We start from the raw sequence: 18,984 nt of genomic DNA, 5'->3' as shown, positions 1-18,984 counted from the left end.
TTAGTGGAGATTTTGTGGGATGTTGCTGGAGTTTGGTAGGGTTTTGAGAAGATTTAGGGAATTTTGTGGGATTTTTCTTGAATTTGCTGGACATTTGTGGCAATTTTGTGAGATATTTCTTGAATTTGGTAAGGTTTTGAGAAGATTAAGGGAATTTTGTGGAATTTTTCTGGAATTTTGTGGAGCTTTTCCAGAATTTTGTGGGACTTGTAGGAGACCTGAAGTATTTTGAGGGACTTTTCTTAGATTTTCTGGAAATTTGTGGAGATTTTGTGAGATGTTTCAGGTATTTGGTTGGGTTTTGGGATGATTTAGGGAATTTTGTGTGGTTTTTCCTGTATTTTGTGAACATTTTCTGGGATTTTTCTGGAATATGGTAGAATTTCTCTAAAATTTAGTGAAAATTTGTGGAAATTTTGAGGAATTTTGCTTAGATTTTGGGGAAATCAGTGGAGATTTTGTGAGATGTTTCTGGAATTTGGTAGGGTTTTGAGAAGATTTAAGGAATTTTGTGGTGCTTTTCAAGAATTTTGTGGGATTTTTCTTGAATTTTGTGGATATTTGTGGTCATTTTGTGAGATGTCTCTGGAATTTGGTAATGTTTTGAGAAGATTTAAGGAATTTTTTGGCATTTTCCTGGAATTTTGAGGAGTTTCTTTTGTATTGGTTTAGATTTGCTAATTTCATTTTTCCGGCTAATGCACCCAATAAATGTCGTGGTTTTGAGGCAGTAACTAAAAAATTACTAGAAAACTCACTTATTTTTTGCTGTGAGATATGGATTAGAGCAGGAGAAAAACAGGCTTAAAACTTAAAAGGAATAAAGAAATTTTATTAACAAACTACAAGAACACCAGAATAAACCTCCAGAAAACCTCTTTCTCCCCCACTACCGAACCATTCCCTTGTTCACATGGCAACATAGAGACAAAAAACCTTGGAACTTTGGTGTTTAAAATGTCCTAATTCCTGCTAGACTCTTTTCATCAGTCTTTGTAGAGAAACACAAGTCTTCTTCTGCTAATTTGTGGAGTTTTTCACAAGAAAACCATTTCTGTTACAGTTTTCTATTTTCCTGATGCCAGCTGCCCAGAAATCCTGTCAGCAGTTCACTCCTCCCATTTCACATCACTCTGAGGTGTGTATGGGTCAATGAGTCTAGGGGTGTCGTTTTTAAGGATGAGTTATTCAAAGGCAAAAGTTCTCTTCATCTGTCTCTGTGAGCTTCCCTGGAAACAGAAGTTTTCTCTTTGCCTCTCAAGGCCTCAAATCTTCAACTATTACTTCTCCCCGCTCTGTTCCAGCACCTCACTGTATCACAATTACTCCACCTCTTGCTGAAAATCCACACTTTGAACACTCCATTCCTCCCAATATACTCTGTCATGAATTAAAGGAGTTTTTTTCAGAACACTATTGTCCATCTCCATAGCTTTAACAGAAAAATATTTCAGCTTAATTAAAGCATCTCCTTATTCTCTACCTCTTCTGAAGCTTAATTCTTTTCTTTACTGTCTCTAATAGTTTATAAAGTCTCTTTACATGTTGATTCCTCTCTTTTTCTCTCTCTGGGTAAAAGGATTAATCTGCAAGTCTCATCTGGGTAATGAAAAGGTTAAAATCTTGCCCAGGCTTTGTAGATGGTTCTGTGATCTCTGCCGGAGCAGCGGCTGGAGCTGTGTGCGCTGGAAGATTCTTCATGGCTGCTCTGGAGAGTGTGGTCACTGTCTCAGCCCGCCGCAGCTCAAGAGCTTTTTCTTTCTTTCCTGGGCAGTCTGTGGTGAATTCAGTCGCAGCAAAAAGTGCAGCCGAGCCAGGGAGCGGCCTGGCCCGGCCAGAGCCCGGGGCAAGCCCCGCAGGCCCCATCTCCCGGCCGGGAGCCGCGGCAGGCCCAGCCCAGCCCCTGCCCGGGCCGCATGGGCTGGGCCGGGGACGGGAAGCCAGCTGGAGCTCAGTTACCTTTCACAGCCAGCAAACCAAGAGACAAAGAAATTCCCAGCCTTAGGGCTTAAGCTGCTGTTCACAGCTTGATCTCACTTTGCAGTGCTTAAAACTGCTGTCAATTCTTAGAAATGGCCAGCTGTTGGCGAGGAGACAAACTCCCATCAGCCACCAGCGATTTTTACCTCCTTAGGTGTTTGACTTTGTTTTCTTTCATGCCAATCTATCACAACACCGTAGGACAGCCTGGGCTGGAGAGGGCACAGGGATGGGCAGCAGCTTCAAGGCCCTGCCAGAGGCAACTTGTGCAGCCTTTGGCCATGGCTGCTGGGCCTGGGCCTGAGGCCAGCAGGGGACAAGTGACCCTGGCAGCCCTGGGGCCTCATTGCCTCCTTGTCCCTGCCCAGCAGCCTGGCAGGGGCCGCCCCATGGTGCTGCCCTTGGCATTGCACATCCCCACGTGCCAGTGGCCCGGGAAGAGCCCTGAGCAATGAGGGAGGGACAGCATCTGCCTTGCCAGGGGCTGGGGCTCAGCCCTTGGCCCTTGGCATCCCTGAAACACATCCAGCTTTGCTCAGCACCACAGACACCTTTCCCTTGCTTGTCCCCAGCTGCCATCAGGGCCTGCAGTGTTCTGCTCTGCCTGGAACCTGGGGACGCTTTCTCACTCGTGTCTCTCATTTCAACTACAAGAAACTTCAGTGTTTCCATCTGACTTTGAGCTCTTGAGAAGTTTCTGGAGCACACTCTGAGGGACTGAGTGTGATGCAAAGAGCCCCAAAGGCCCGAGAGGGTGATGAAAGTGCTGGTGCTGTGTCTGTGCTGCTGAGCTGGGCCGGGCTCCTGGCCCAGAGGCAGCTCCTGGCAAGGGCAGCGCTGCAGAGAGACAGCTCTGGCCAGGAGCAGCTCCTGAGCACAGCCCAGCAGGGCTGGGGCCCTGCCAGGGCAGCTCAGGGACACGAGCAGGCCCAGACAGAGCTCCCAGGGGCTCAGCACTGGCAGGGGCTGTGTGATGTCCCAGAGGGGGCTGTGTCACAGCGGCACCTCTGGGGCTGTGTCTGGGAGCCCCAGAGCAGCTGGGATGTCAGAAAGGGGCTGTGTGACAGCACAGATGGGTCTGTGACATCACAGAGTTTGTTGTGTGAGGTCACTGAGCAGCTACAGCATCATAGAGGGGATTCTGTGACATCACAGAGAGGACTGTGACATTAGACATTAGATACATGACATCACAGAGCAGGCTGTGACATCATGGCATGGCTGTATGACATCACAGACCTGGCTGTGAGATCAAAGTGTGTTCGGTGACATCACAAGGTGTCTGTATGACATCACAAAGAGGGCTGAGTGACATCACTGATGGGGTTGTGACATCACAGAGCTGGCTGTGACATCACAGTGGAGGGTGTGAGGCCATAGAGCACACTCTGCCATCATAGAGGGTGGCTCTGTGACATCTGAGAGTGGTTTGTGACATCAGAGTGTCACTGTGTAGCATCATAGATCAGGCTGTGACATCACAGTAGACTGTGACAATATCTGCTGTCTTTGTGACATTACAGTCTTCTGTGACATCCCACCACAGCTGTATGACGTCACAGGATGACATCCCAGAGTTGGCTCTGTGACATCACAAGGGCTGCCCAGAGTGGGCTGTGACATCACAGGGGGCAGTGTGACATCCCAGGTGTCTGTGTGACATCACAGGGAGCAGTGTGACATCACAGGGGCAGTGTGACATCACAGGGGGAAATGTGAGGTCACAGGTGTCTGTGTGACATCACAGGGGCAGTGTGACATCACAGGGGGAAATGTGAGGTCACTGGGGAGGTCACTCCACCCCAGCCCCTCTCACAGTTCCCCCCAGAGAAGTCCAACGCTGCTCCTGCACAGCGGGGTCCCCTGTCCCCCCGGGTTCCCCCACCCCTGGTGCCGCAGCCTTCCCCAGAGGATGTTCCATCAGATCGACCCCAGAGCCTGACACAGGGACGGGGCTGGGGCCGTGGGGGTGGGACGGGGGGACAGGGACCCCCAGGAGCATCCCTGTGTCCCCCAGGGCCAGAGCCTGGGCCAGGGCTCCTTCACCCTGTCACCAACGAGGACTTGAGAGCGTTTGAAAAATCCCCGGCAAGGGAGCAGCAAAAACCAGATTTAATATTAAGTGACAGCAGCACAAAGTTCCTTGGCAAGAGTCACTCTGTAACACCTTGGGCAGGAGCTGATCTGGCTCTGTCACTTTGGGCCGCACCAGGAGTGGGTCACAGCCCAGGAGCAGGATGAGCCCAGCTGTGACTGGAGCACTCGCTCTATGGCTTTTGGCTGTCAGTCTGTGCTCTGAGGAGACAAGGATGAGAGGGAGGTCTTTTGCATGGGATAACAGAGGATTTATTGCTCTGGGGAATCTTGGGGGCAAAAGACAGAAAATGCGAGCGTGCAACAGCTGAAATAGGGAGGTGGTTCAAAGGGAGGGTACAAAGCATCAGCTAATCAGAGATATCCTGGGGAGGGTAAAAGGCAAGGTTCACAAAATCATCCTCCAATGAAGGAGGTATGGGGGGAAATTGGGTCACATGGACTAATCAAACATCGAAATTTAGGGGATTTCTGAAGTGGAATTCCAAGCATGCAGTGGGTCTAAGGTAGAATTTACAGGTGACTCAGGGTAAATTAACCAAGTGGGGTGGGAGGGTCTCATTTGGACCAAACCTTCAACTGGGGCAGTAACAGAACATACCATGAACAAGAAACACACTGCAACAACCACCCTTTGTCCTGTTGTGGCAGGCCCCACTAAAACCTTTGTCCACTGTTGCATTTCCAATGAGCTGGGTTTCCATGGCAATTGCCAGGACAGGTGACCCAGGTGTGGTGTCCCAGTGAGGGTTGCCATGGAAACAGGTGGCAGCACTGACCCTTTCTGTCTGGCTGAGCTGACCTTTGGCCCTGGCAGTGGCGTTTGCTGCTGGTTCCACGACGCCTGACCAGCCAGCGCGGCACAGGGCAGGTGGCCGTGGCACAAGCCCCCAGCAAGGGATCCCCTCTGGCTCTGGGCAGTGACAGCAGCCCTGAGCAAAGGGCTGGCACAGTGGGGTCAGTGCAGTGACCATGGCAACAGCCCCTTGCAATGGCCCAGGGCAGGTTGGGATGATAATCCACCCTCACATCTGGCCCAGGGCAGCTCTGCAGTGCCCTTCCCCACAGCTTGGCTGCACAGAAGCACTTCCAGGGCTCTCTGCATTTCCCTTCCCTCACTCTTGCCTCACTCACACACCTCCCAACCACCCACTTGGTGCTTTCAGCTGCAAGGAGTTCAAAGCTTGTCTGTCCTTCAGCAGCTGCTCTAATTCTGCCTTCACCCAACTCTGGGTTTGTGTTTATTACAGAGCTTCCTGTGTGTCTGAAACATTCCTTGCCTGGTTCTGCCTTGGGGAAGGGGAACCTCCTTGGTGGCACCTTGGGCTGGCACACACTTGAGGAGGGTGTCTGTTTTCCACGGGGAAACTCAGCAGTTTTAGACTGCTAAAATGAAAGAAGAAAACCCCTCTTTGCCTGAGTGCAACCAGTTGTGTGAGCAAAGCAGATCCCAGAGGAGTGAGGAGAGACAGGATGGGGCTGGGGAATGTGGAGCAAGGTTGTCCACACTGGGTCAGATCTCAAGACACAGCTTCTCTGACCTGGCCAGACCTCCTTAGGAGAGACCCTGGATCAATAATGATCACTGAATGCTGCAATCACCTCTGCTCTAAAGTGAACAGGAATAAAAGACACCCTTTAAAATAGGAACACATATTTCCTAGAAGTTCTTTGAACTATTTCTCCATAACTATTGCAGGAAACTTTCCTAAGAACTGCACCAGACCAGAGGGAAATCAAGGCACAGCCATGGTTTGTTGGGACTTGCTTGATCCTAATGAGCCCCGTGGTGCATTTGGAGCTGAGCCCTGGAACCTCAGGGCCTGAGAGGAGATTGCACAAACCTTTCCAGGAGTCCAAGTCAGAGGAAAATATCCAAAGTTTCTCCAAAGATTAATGGGTGCCACTGAGGTCCATCCCCAGCACAGGCTCCTCATGGACTCCTTGGAGGAGAGAACTGGAGGCCAGGATTGCACAGAAACCTCTCAGAGACTCAGTGTGGAAAGGACAATCCAAAGCAGCTGAAAAAGCCCTGAGTATCTCAAAGTATTGATGAGCCCCACTGAGTGTCAATGCAAAGCTCCCAAGGGACTCATTAAAGCAGATAATTGGGGCCATGATGGCACAAACTTCTCAGAGATTCAGTGTGGGAAGGAAAAAGGAAAGTACCTTAAGAACCTGAAGTACCTTGAAGCATTAATGATCTCCACTGAGTGTTGTTACTGACAAAGCCTCTCAAGAGACTAATTACAGCAGATAATTGGAGGCCAGGATTGCACAAGCTCTTAAAAGACTCCAAGGCAAAAGCCAAAGTCCTTTGAAAAAGCTGCAGTTGCTGGGAGCATGAAGGAGCCCCCAGGGCCATTCCTGAGCAAGGCTCCCCAGGGACTCCTTCCAGCAGATCCCTGAGGCCACTGGCATGTGGGCTAGGGGGGATGCTGAGGGCAGGCCAAGGGGGTGACAGTGGCCAGCCTTGCTGGGGCTGTGCCAGGAGGCCCCAGGGCCTCAGGACAAGGTGTCTCCTCACAGCCCTTGCTGGCACAGAGGCTGCTGTGGCCCAGGGCACCAAGACTTGGCTTCTTTTTGTCCCCACCTGTCATCAGTGCCTCCAGTTCTCTGCTCTGCCTGGAGCCTGGGGACACTTTCTCAGTCACATCCCTCAGTGGGACCCATTAAAAGGAAAAGAAACTTTGGAGTTCCATTCTGACTTGGAGTTCTTGACAGGTTTCTTCCCCTGCCTCTCAGGGACTGATGTTCAGGGCCTCAGCACAAAGCCCCAAGAGGCTCATTAAAGTCCTGCTGCTGTGTCTGTGCTGCTGAGCTGGGCCGGGCTCCTGGCACAGAGGCAGCTCCTGGAAACCAAGAAGAGCTTCAAAAGCACATTTCTCTTGCTGAGCAGCTCTTCTGCCAGCCCAGCAGGGCTGGGGCACTGCCTGCAGCCACCCTAGGCACAGCCCAGAGGCACAGAGAGCTTCAATCAGTCAGGGCTGGGAAGGTGCTGAGAAGTGCCTGGGGCAGAATCACTGCCAGCCCTTGACACAGGAAGCCTCTGGCTGCAGGACAATGCAGCTGCAGCTCCTGGAGCCATCTCCTGAAGCTGGAACATGCCAGTGCCTACAGACTCTGTGAGTACATTCTCTGCCTGTCCCTCGTGCAGAGCAGCCAGGGGTGCCCAGGGCTGTCCTGCAGAGCAGGGTCCTGCAGCCCAGGGCGCTGTGCTGGGGCAGGGACTCTGCTGCCTGCCAGGGACAGCTCTCAGCCGGCCCGGGGAGCTGCTCCCAGCGCTGGGGAGAAGCTGTGGGGGGAAGGAGCCACCCTGAGCAGGGCAGGGGCTGCTGCTGAGAGGGGCTGTGTGGGGCAGGGCTGCTCCCAGCTCCAGACCTGCCTGGACACAGCTCCGGAGGACACTTCCCAAAGGAAGGTGAGAATGGGATTGCTGTAAAGATCAGGAGATTTCCTGAGTGTTTTCAGTTTCTTTCTTTAAGCAGGGTGGGAAAGTTGCAATGATGACAAAAGGATTTTTACTTTTTATATATTTTAAATATATTTTTAGATTTGTAAACTATTATTATATAGTTATAAAATCATAATCCTTAAGTAACTCTATTAAACTACTATTATATACTTCTATAACTGTTATCCTGATTTAGCTCCAGTCCATTTCCTAACCTTTCTCTTAGATTTTAGAACAATAAAGTGACTTTCTAAATAGATTTCTGAAATACTATATAGTCTTATCATCAGAAAGAGGAGCTACAAGAAGAACATTTTGCTTTTTAACTGGAATGTGAGCAGTCATAACAAAAAGTGGGGCAAAGAAACCCTCGGACCTACTCGAATGGGTTGAGTCAGGGGCGTGTAGCTGGGGCAATGAATCTCCTATTGAATGTTTCTGTTAAATATCCTAATTAATCAACCTTCTTAAATTGTTGAAATAAGTGGCTGGGTATGCCACATCCCCACTGGGACACCTGGAAGCTTCCAATTAAATTGGTTTTTACTTTACTGTTCTAATACTGTTAAAAATTTGTGGTTTTTTTCTCTTTTGATTATAGACAACAGGGTGATGAGAGAAGCAGAAGAGGAATTGTAATCCCAGAATCACAGAACATTCTGAGTTGAAAGGGACACACCAGGATCAGCAAAGTAATGTTGGAACATTTACAGAGATGCCAGAATTGTAACTTTGGGTGCTCAGTCTCTCTGCTGGGAGCCTCCTAAATGGCTAAATGCACTGCTCTGATATTGTCATTGTTACCTGGGGCTCTCAGGGAGGCTCTGGCATCTGCAGCAGCTGAGTCAGGCCCTGCCCTTGGGATTGCTGCCAGGCAGGTGTGTCCATGGGAATGGGGTGTCCCAGCTTCCCTGTGACCTGTGGGGCTGTGGGCAAAGCAGTCCATGGGAAAGGGGAATGAGCTGAGTCCCCTCCCTGAGATCCCATCATGGGCACACCTGGGGATCTCCTTGCTGTGTCCTTCCAAGCTCTGAGCTGCCCTCCTGGCTGCAAATCTGTGCCAGAGCCTCTTGGACTTCCCTGAATGTCCCACGGGGAAGGGCAGAGATGTCATAGCTGAGGAAATGCTGCTGGCTTTGCCAAGGGAGCCGTGAGTGTCCTTGGCAGAGGAGGTGCTGAGACCTTGCCCAGAGACCTTTAGAGAGGGTGAGACATTCAGGGATCCCTCTGCCCTGGGCAGGGTCTGGTTTATGCCAGGGTGACACAGGAGTGTGATTGTGCTCTGATTCCAGCCAAAGGTGCAAAGCCAGGGCAGTTGGGAACAAGCCCATCCAGCCCCTCACCTTCCCAAAGCCACAGGGAATCCTTTGCCTCTCACATCTCTCAGTGGCAAACTCTGAGTGCAGCAGAAATGCTGGGGATTTCTGACCTCAGAGAACCAGGAATGATGTGTGGGCAGGAGAGCAATTCCTAAAACCATCTCCTGCCATACTTTAGAACTGTGTGTGCAGGTGGTACCAAGCCCTTCAGCTTTAGGAGTGATTCCCCTGACAAATCCTGAATTTCCAGCCTTGTTCCTCTGCCACATGGCCACAAACCCAGGGCAGCAGGGCAGGGATGGCTCCTGGAGAGCCCCCAGGCACAGGCCTGGCTGCTCCTGGCACACTCAGCACAGCTGGAGCTTAGGCAGGGACCTGGGTGAAGGTTTTCCCAGAGCAGGAACAAAGGAGAGTCCCAGCCTCTCCTGACTTGTCACTGTCCTTTATCCATGAACAGGTCCCCATGTGCAGCCACAGCAAATGTCCAACAGCAGCTCCATCAGCCACTTCCTGCTGCTGGCACTGGCAGACACGTGGCAGCTGCAGCTCCTGCACTTCTGCCTCTTCCTGGGCATCTCCCTGGCTGCCCTCCTGGGCAACGGCCTCATCATCAGCGCCGTAGCCTGCAGCCACCACCTGCACAGCCCCATGTTCTTCTTCCTGCTCAACCTGGCCCTCACTGACCTGGGCTCCATCTGCACCATTGTGCCCAAAGCCATGCACAATTCCCTCTGGGACACCAGAGACATCTCCTACACAGGATGTGCTGCACAGCTCTTTTTCTTTCTGTTCTTCCTTGGATCAGAATATTTCCTCCTGACCATCATGTGCTACGACCGCTACGTGTCCATCTGCAAACCCCTGCACTATGAGACCCTCCTGGGCAGCAGAGCTTGTGCCCACATGGCAGCAGCTGCCTGGGCCAGTGCCTTTCTCTATTCACTGCTGCACACGGCCAATACATTTTCCCTGCCCCTGTGCCAGGGCAATGCCCTGGACCAGTTCTTCTGTGAAATCCCACACATCCTCAAGCTCTCCTGTTCACACTCAAACCTCAGGGAACTGGGGCTTCTTGCTGTTAGTGTCTGTTTAGCACTTGGCTGTTTTGTCTTCATTGTTTTCTCCTATGTGCAGATCTTCAGGGCTGTGCTGAGGATCCCCTCTGAGCAGGGACGGCACAAAGCCTTTTCCACCTGCCTCCCTCACCTGGCTGTGGTCTCCCTGTTTGTCAGCACTGGCACATTTGCCAACCTGAAGCCTCCCTCCATCTCCTCCCCATCCCTGGATCTGGCACTGTCAGTTCTGTACTCAGTGGTGGCTCCAGCCCTGAACCCCCTCATCTACAGCCTGAGGAACCAGGAGCTCAAGGCTGCAGTGTGGACACTGATGACTGGACAATTTCAGAAACATTAAACTGCTGGCCTGTTTCTGCAAATCACTTGTAATAAAAGTCATCTTTGATAGTTTTTGTTTTCGTTTTGGAGATTCTTTTTCTTTGTTTTACGTTTAAATCTTGTCCACAAATAAATGTCATTGTTTGTGCCATTTCTCATTTTGTTTCTCTCCACCTTCCCTGTGGCCACACACTGTGTCAATGAGGGGCTGAGCTCTTGGTGGCTTTAAATGAACTAAAGGGTATCCCAGCAAAGTTTTCTCCAGAGATCTGCCTTTTGTTCCCTTCTCTGGAGCTGCAGCAGCAATGTCTGTGTGTAGAGCTGGGGACAAGTCAGGGGTGGCACTGAAGCTCTGCTCCTGCTGGCCACACCATTCCTGATCCAGGCCAGGGGCCTCCTTGGCCACCTGGGCACACTGCTGGCTCATGTCCAGCCTGCTGTCCATCAGTGCCCCAGGTCCCTTTCTGCCTGGCTGCTGTCCAGCCACTCTGGCCCCAGCCTGGAGCACTGCAGGGGTCATTGGGGCCAAAGTGCAGGACCCGGCACTTGGACTTGTTAAACCTCATCTTGTTGGGTTTGGCCCCTGGATCCAGCCTGTCCAGGTCCCTGTGCAGAGCCCTCCTACCCTGCAGCACATCAACACTCCCAGCACACCAACTTGGTGTCACCACGGTTCTATGGGGCCCTGGAGTGTCCCAATGGTCTCCATGATTCCATGAGGCCTCCCAGGGTCACAATGTCCCTTTGGTTCCATGGGACCCCTTGGTGTCACAAAGTCCCATGGATCCTTGGGCCCCGCAGTGTCACAATGGCGCCTTGGTCCCCCAAGGCCCCACAGTGTCACAGTAGATCCTTGGTTCCATGAGGTCTCACAGTGCAGCAATGCTCTCCTTGGTTCCACACTGTCACCACTGGGCCTCTTGGGCACCATGGTGTCAAACATGTTTCCTTCATTCCATGAGTCCCTGAGGTGCAACACTGGCCCCTTGGTTCCATGGGGCCCTGCAGTGTCCCAGTGGCATGGGCCTCATGACACGAGGTCCTGCTCTGTTGCAATGCTCTGCATGGTTCCACAAGGCCCTGCAGTGTCACAGGGCCCTCTTGGTTCCATGAGCCCAAGAAAGAGGTGGCCTCTGGAATAGTAAAATTGATCAACAACCTCCAAGTGGCTGAGGATCCCTCACCATTACAACAGAAATGAACAGGATTGGACACAGATTCCTGGCTGCCCCAGCTTTGGGATGGTCCCTGGACCTGGAGCAGGAGCAGCTCTTGAGGGCCCCAAGGCCAGGGCTGTTGTGCTGGCCTGGGCAGGTGGGATGGCAGGAGGGGCTGCAGAGCTCTCAGCGCCTCAGGGAGAGGGGAGCAGGGCACCCAGGGAGCCTCCTTTTCCCTTGGCCAAGCACCTTCCCCCATGGCTGAGGTGTTGCCTTCGGTGGCGTGGTGACCTGGTTCAGGAACGGCACCGTGACCAACCCCAGGTCGCTCGGTCCATGTGCTCGCAGACTCCAATGTGGTGGATGGCAAATGGCATTTATTGGTAAAAGATACATCATTCTATAGTATGTGTCCATTACATCACTTCCGTCTGCTAACATCACAAACTAAACTCTGCTGGCTATCAGGAGAGGGGCCCTACCTTCCCGTACAGCGTGATATCTTCCGACTGCCAGACCTTAACTAACTACATTTCCCCCCTCCCTATGCACAATTACCTTGGCTAAGACATAACAGTCTTAACGTTCTTAACATCTTAATAATCTTAACATCATAACAATCTTAACCAGATAACAATCTTAACATACTAAAAGCATCCTATTTTTATTCTATGCTTTATAACAATTACAAACTCATATTAAAAGCATAAGGTATGTTAAGCAAGAGATAACCGGGGTGTAACTGGGAATAGCTAAAGGGAATTTCAAACAAGAACATTTTTAAACCAATTGCTGGCATTCTATCAACATGATGCTAACTTTCTCTAGGCGACTTTTAACAAATGACACAAGCTTATTCAATATACAGGGTCCAAAAATCAATGCTACCACAATCATTATGACCGGTCCTGCTAAGGTAGATATGAGAGTGGCCAGCCACAGTGAATGGTCAAACCATGATGTAAACCGATTCTGCTGTGCTTCCCGTTCTCTTTTCCGCTTTTCTAATCCTTCTCGTAATTTGGCCGTGGTGTCCCTCACTATTCCTGTGTGATCTGCATATACACAACATTCTTCCCTCAGTGCAATGCATGTCACAATCCGCAAGGTGGGATTCGTGATGTGGTTCTTTTAGCCGGTCTTAGAGTACAAAAGATTATCAGCAAACCAAGGACTTAAACAGCAAAACACACTTTATTGAGTGCTCATCAGCACTAATATGCAATAGAGGGAAAAGAGGAGAAAGCAAAGCCTAAGGAAAAGAGAGTAAGGGGATTATAGCTACCAACGTCAAAGTCCACTCAGCCGTCCAACGATGCAGTCTTCTGTCCATTGGGGAGATCTCAAAGGAAGGTCAGTTTGGTGTGTGATTTTATAGTCTTTTGCAAAGCGAGGGGCACAGGACCAAAACAAGAGGAGACTGATTATTGTTGTGTAAAAACACTCGCTTGCGGTGAGACTTCTCCAGGGTCAAGCTGTTCAAGTATAAGCAATTTATTATAAGGGTAAAAAGAGGGGAGACCCGTGTCCGCCACCAGCCTCGGCGTCCATGTGGTCAGGAGGAGGAGGGAGAGAGCGGGCAGAGCAGAGGAGGTTGGAAAAGGGGAGGGAGGGAGTAAGAGAGCAACAGAGGGAAAGGGGAGGGAGGGAGTAAGAGCAACAGAGGGAAAGAGGGAAAAACCAGAGGGAGAGAGCAGGAAAGACTAGTGAGAGGGGTAGGAGCAGGGAGAGGGGGCTGAGAGTTAAGAGTGGGGGAGAGGGGTAAAGGGGTAAGAGGTGAGGGAGAGGGGTTCAGAGGTAGGAGAGAATAGTTAAGAGAGCAAAGTTCTTGTTACAATCCAATATATCTTTTTCTATAATGAATATTCTAATTCCCAGTAACCAATCACTATGAGACACACCCAGTAAAGAATTTACATACAGCCTATGAGCTTCCCTATATTAACATAGAGTGTTGCATTTTAAATTCTACAAAGCTTTACAAGTTCTTTCCTTGCTTCTTGACCTTTGGACTTTCTATCAGCAGAAGGACATTGTTTTATCAACAGGGATTCTTCTCTAGCTGGCTAGGCTATTGTTCTTTGGTTAACCAGTACTCAGTATCCTATGACTCAAAGCAGACTTTCCTTGCTACTTCGATTCTAGCCTTCATATTTTAGAATCTTCTGCCAAACAATCACATTCATAAGGGTTCCCTGTTTCACCCTCCCCAACAACTGATGATCATTGTGATGAATTCCATTGCGCAGGGGCAGGTGTAGGGTACAGAGCGATCCATGTCTTGCAAGCCTCTGCTCACCAGCAGGAACGAGAGCCGTGAGTCATGGAGATCCCGTTGTGCAGGTTACCATGCACAAGCCTCTGCTCACCAGCAGGAACGAGAGCAGTGTACCGTGCAACCACCTGCAAACAATCACTGAGCAAACATCCATCTCAGCTAGGCCCAAACCCCCAAACCAAGTCCCTTGTGATATTCAGGGTCTCAGTCTCTGTCCTTGAGACGGTTCTGAGACAGATGAGGGAATCTTCGGACCGTCTCTTACACTATCTCACAAAATCTAAACAAATTTCCACAAAATTCAAGAAAACTCCCACAAAATTCTTGAAAGCCCCTCAAAATTCTGGAAAATCCTCACAAAATTCCCTAAATCTTCTCAAAACATTACAAAATTCCAAAGACATCTCACAAAATCCCCACAAATTTCCACCAAATCTAAGAAAATTCCCTCAAAATTCTTCAAGTCTCCTCCAGATTCCAAGAAATTCAAGAGAAATCCTCAAAATTCCAGGAAAATGTTACAAAATTACTTCAATCTTCTCAAAATCCTACCAAACTCCAGCAACATCCCACAAAATCTCCAACAATTTCCACAAAATCTAGGAAAAATCCCTCAAAATTCTTCAAGTCTCCTCAAAATCCTACAAACATCCCACAAACATCCCACAAAATCTCAATATCCCACAAAATTCTAGAGAATTTCCACAAAATTCCAGAAAAATCCCACAAAATTCCCTAAATCTTCTCAAAACACAACCAAATTCCTGCATCATCCTACAAAATCTCCACTAATGTCCACAAAATTCAAGAAAAATCCCATAAAAATCACTAAATTTCCTCAATATCCCACAAAATTCCACAGACATCTCACAAAATCTCCACAAATGTCCCACAAAATCTAAGAAAATTCCCTCAAAATTCTTCAAGTCTCCTCCAAATCTCACAGAATTCGAGAGAAATCCTCAAAATTCCAGGAAAATGCTACAAAATTCCTTCAATCTTCTCAAAACCCTACCAAACTCCAGCCACATCCCACAAAATGTCCACAAATTGCCACAAAATTCCAGAAAAATACCACAAAATTCTTCAAGTCTCCTCAAAATCCCACAAACATCTCACAAAATCTCCTCAATATCCCACAAAATTCTAGAGAAATTCTGCAAAATTCCAGGAAAAATCCCACAAAATTCCCTCAATCTTCTCAAAACACAACCAAATTCCTGCAACATCTCACAAAATCTCCAACAATTTCCAGAAAAATCTAAGAAAAATCCCTCAAAATTCTTCAAGTCTCCTCCAAATCGCACAAAATTCTGGAAAAGCCCCACACAATTCTCTAAATCTTCTCAAATTTCTACCAAATTCCTGCAACATCCCACAAAATCTCCGCGAATGTCCACAAAATTCAAGAAAAATCCCACTAAAATCACTAAATTTCCTCAATATCCCACAAAATTCCAGAACCATCTCACAAAAATCTCAACAAATTTCCACAAAATTCAAGAAAACTCCCACAAAATTCTTGAAAGCCTCTCAAAATTCCAGAAAAATCCCACACAATTCCCTAAATCTTCTCAAAACATTACAAAATACCAGACATCTCAAAAAATCTCCACACATTTCCACAAAATCTACGAAAATTCCCTCAAAATTCTTCAGGTCTCCACCAATTTCCACAAAATTCAAGAAAACTGCCACAAAATTCTTGAAAAGCTCCTCAAAATTCTAAAAAAATCCCACAAAATTCCCTAAACCTTCTCCAAACATTACAAAATTCCACAGACATCTCACAAAATGTCTACAAATTTCCACCAAATCTAAGAAAATTCCCTCAAAATTCTTCAAGTCTCCTCCAAATCCCACAAAATTCAAGAGAAATTCCACAAAATTCTTGAAAGCCCCTCAAAATTCTGGAAAATCCTCACAAAATTCCCTAAATCTTCTCAAAACATTACAAAATTCCAAAGACATTTCACAAAATCCCCACAAATTTCCACCAAATCTAAGAAAATTCCCTCAAAATTCTTCAAGTCTCCTCCAGATTTTAAGAAATTCAAGAAAAATCCTCAAAATTCCAGGAAAATGTTACAAAATTCCTTCAATCTTCTCAAAATCCTACCAAACTCCAGCCACATCCCACAAAATGTCCACAAACGTCCACAAAATTCAAGAAAAATCCCTCAAAATTCTTCAAGTCTCCTCAAAATTCCACAAACATCTTACAAACAGCCCACAAAATCTCCTCAATATCCCACAAAATTCTAGAGAATTTCCACAAAATTCCAGAAAAATCCCACAAAATTTCCTCAATCTTCTCAAAACACAACCAAATTCCTGCATCATCCTACAAAATCTCCACTAATGTCCACAAAATTCAAGAAAAATCCCACAAAAATCACTAAATTTTTTCAATATCCCACGAAATTCCACAGACATCTCACAAAATCTCCACAAATGTCCCACAAAATCTAAGAAAATTCCCTCAAAATTCTTCAAGTCTCTTCCAAATTCCAAGAAATTCAAGAGAAATCCTCAAAATTCCAGGAAAATGCTACTAAATTCCTTGAATCTTCTCAAAACCTGACCAAACTCCAGCCACATCCCACAAAATGTCCACAAATTGCCACAAAATTCAAGAAAAATACCACAAAATTCTTCAAGTCTCCTCAATATCCCACAAAATTCTAGAGAAATTCCACAAAATTCCAGGAAAATCCCACAAAATTCCCTCAATCTTCTCAAAACACAACCAAATTCCTGCACCATCTCACAAAATCTCCAACAATTTCCAGAAAAATCTAAGAAAAATCCCCAAAAATTCTTCATGTCTCGTACAAATCCCACAAAAATCCCACAAAATTCCAGAAACATCCCACAAAATCTCCTCAATATCGCAAAAAATTCTGGGAAAGCCCCACAAAATTGCATAGAATGCAACAAACTTCCCTAAATCTTCTCAAAACATTACAAAATTCCAGAGACGTCGCAAAAAAATCTCCACAAATTTCCACATTATCTAGGAGAAATCCCTCAAAATTCTTCAAGTCTCCTCCAAATCCCACAAAATTCTGGAAAAGCCCCTCACAATTCCCTAAATCTTCTCAAAACCCTACCAAATTCCTGGCACATCCCACAAAATCTACACGAATGTCCACAAAATTCAAGAAAAATCCCTCAAAAATCACTAAATTTCCTCAATATCCCACGAAATTCCAGAACCATCTCACAAAATCTCAACAAATGTCCACAAAATTTAAGAAAAATCCCACAAAATTTATGATAAGCACCTCAAATTTCCAGAGAAATCCCACAAATCCCCTAAATTTTCTCAAAACCCAACGAAATTCCTGAAACATCCCACAAAATCTCCATCAATTCACAGAAAATCTAAGAAAATTCCCTCAAAATTCTTCAAGTTACCTCAAAATCCCAGAAAATCTCACAAAAATCCCTAACTTTTTTCAAAACCCTACCAAATTCCAGCAACATCCTACAAAATGTCCTCAAATATAAAAAAAATTCATGAAAAATCCCACAAAATTCTCTAAATCTCATCAAAACCTTAACAAATTCCAGAAACATCCCACAAAATCTACACAAAGGTCCACAAAATTCCAGAAAAATCACACGAAATTCCCTAAATCTCAATTTCCCACAAAATTTCATTAAAATCCCACAAAATTCCCTAAATTGTCTCAAAACTCAAAACATTTAGCAAATGCCCCAATTTATCATCTCCTATTGAATATTTTTGTTTTGGAGGCAAATTAAAGTGAGATGCATAAACTTTTAAAGATATCAATGCCATTGTTCTTTGCCCTTTTCAAGCAATCTGTCGAGCTGTCCAGTCTGCTTTTCCATTTTCTTCACAAATTTTGGAGTTTCCTGATTGGTGTCCTTTGCAGTGCATAATTGCTACTTGTTCAGGTATTTGTATTGCTTTTATCAATTGCAGGACTTCATCTTGATGTTTAATGTGTGTACCTTGAGAAGACAGCAGTCTTCTTTCTTTCCGCAGCACTCATCCCCCTCATCCAGGGCTTTTGCAATTAGTCCATAGTCCATGATCCACAGGCAGCACCACCCTGTCATCCCAAGGAAGACTCGCAGCTCATGCACGTTCTGGGGTTCTGGAATAGCACAAATAGCTTGAATACAATTAGTACCCAGCTTACATTGCCCTGGTGAGATTTCACATCCCAGGGAAATCACAGTCTGCCAGGCAATTTGTGCCTTTTCTTTAGACTCCTTATATCCTCCCATTCCCAGCTGATCTCAAATTTCAATTGTTACCTTTATGCAGGTTGTTCTCTCTTCTGTAGCTATCAGTATATCCTCAACATACTGTAACAGCAGGTATTGTTTTCTCAGTACTTGCCTGTTCTCGGTCCAAATCTCCAGCTCCTTCCCCAGCTGGCTTCCAAATAGGGTTGGACTGTTCTTGTATCCTTGTGGAAGTCGTGTCCAAGTGAGCTGAGTTTTCCTTCCATTTTCTGGATTTTCCCATTCAAAGGTAAACAGTTTCCTACTTTTTTTTTCAAGGGGTGTGCAGAAAAAGGCATCTTTTAAATCAAGTACAGTAAACCATTTCTATTTCTCTTTTATAGATGTTAACAATGTGCAAGGATTAGCTACCACTGGGTAAATATCTTCAGTTATTCCATATATTGCTCTCAAATCCTGCACTAGTCTTTATTGGTCAACACAGAAATTTGGGCTCCAGTGTTAACTACAAAAGTAAAAAGTGGATGTATAGGACCCACTATTATTGAGAAACTGCTCAGACTATTCAGCCTAGTCTTCACAGAAGTATGGAGAACATCGTTTATTTCTATTTTTAGCACACTTTTATAGGGTTTTACAGGGTCCCCGGGCTAAGCAAGTTACTCTTGGTTAATCCACACTGGTTTACATTTTTGCTCTTATACGCAAGGATGTTGTTTTGCTTCATTCTCTCTGCTTCAGGAAAGTTTCAAGGACATGAGCCTTTAATATCACAACTTATACCAAAGGCTGGTTTGTGCAGACAGGCCTTTACTAAAATATCATGCCCACCTTCTCTTCAAATATTCTCTACACACTATTGCTGTAATCAGTATGTCTCCAGTTTTGTTATTTCTCCTGAGCACTTGAAATAAAAGCAACCTCTGCCTCTCTGCTCACCCAGGAGAGGCAGAGTTCCCAGTTTCCCTGATCCTGAGGCTCTTTGGGCTCCACTCCCAGAAGCTGAGAAGGAGATGGCTTTGGCTCACAGCCCAGAGCCTGTGGAGCTGTGCTGGGTTATCCAATGGGGCATTCCATACAATGA

The 18,984-nt window shown here is 46.9% G+C and overlaps 2 protein-coding genes across 3 annotated transcripts in view; one reads left to right on the top strand and one right to left on the bottom strand.

Moving 5' to 3' along the window:
* Positions 1–18,984, bottom strand: part of LOC147646318 (maestro heat-like repeat-containing protein family member 7) — a 253,483-nt gene that overhangs the window by 72,081 nt on the left and 162,418 nt on the right. The gene's annotated exons all lie outside the window — the stretch shown is intronic.
* On the top strand, positions 1,906–10,335 carry LOC147646320 (olfactory receptor 14I1-like). The gene is made up of 3 exons (XM_086873577.1): positions 1,906–5,532; positions 8,130–8,220; positions 9,305–10,335. Exon 3 carries the CDS (start codon positions 9,328–9,330, stop codon positions 10,258–10,260), a length of 933 nt encoding a protein of 310 aa, XP_086729703.1. The 5' UTR covers positions 1,906–5,532; positions 8,130–8,220; positions 9,305–9,327; the 3' UTR covers positions 10,261–10,335.

Source organism: Cyanistes caeruleus, unplaced genomic scaffold (assembly GCF_971803275.1).
Source record: "Cyanistes caeruleus unplaced genomic scaffold, bCyaCae1.hap1.1 HAP1_SCAFFOLD_101, whole genome shotgun sequence".
Taxonomy (NCBI): Eukaryota; Metazoa; Chordata; class Aves; order Passeriformes; family Paridae; genus Cyanistes; species Cyanistes caeruleus.
The sequence above is the reverse complement of the archived record's forward strand: the minus strand, read 5'-3'. Positions and strand labels throughout refer to the sequence as shown.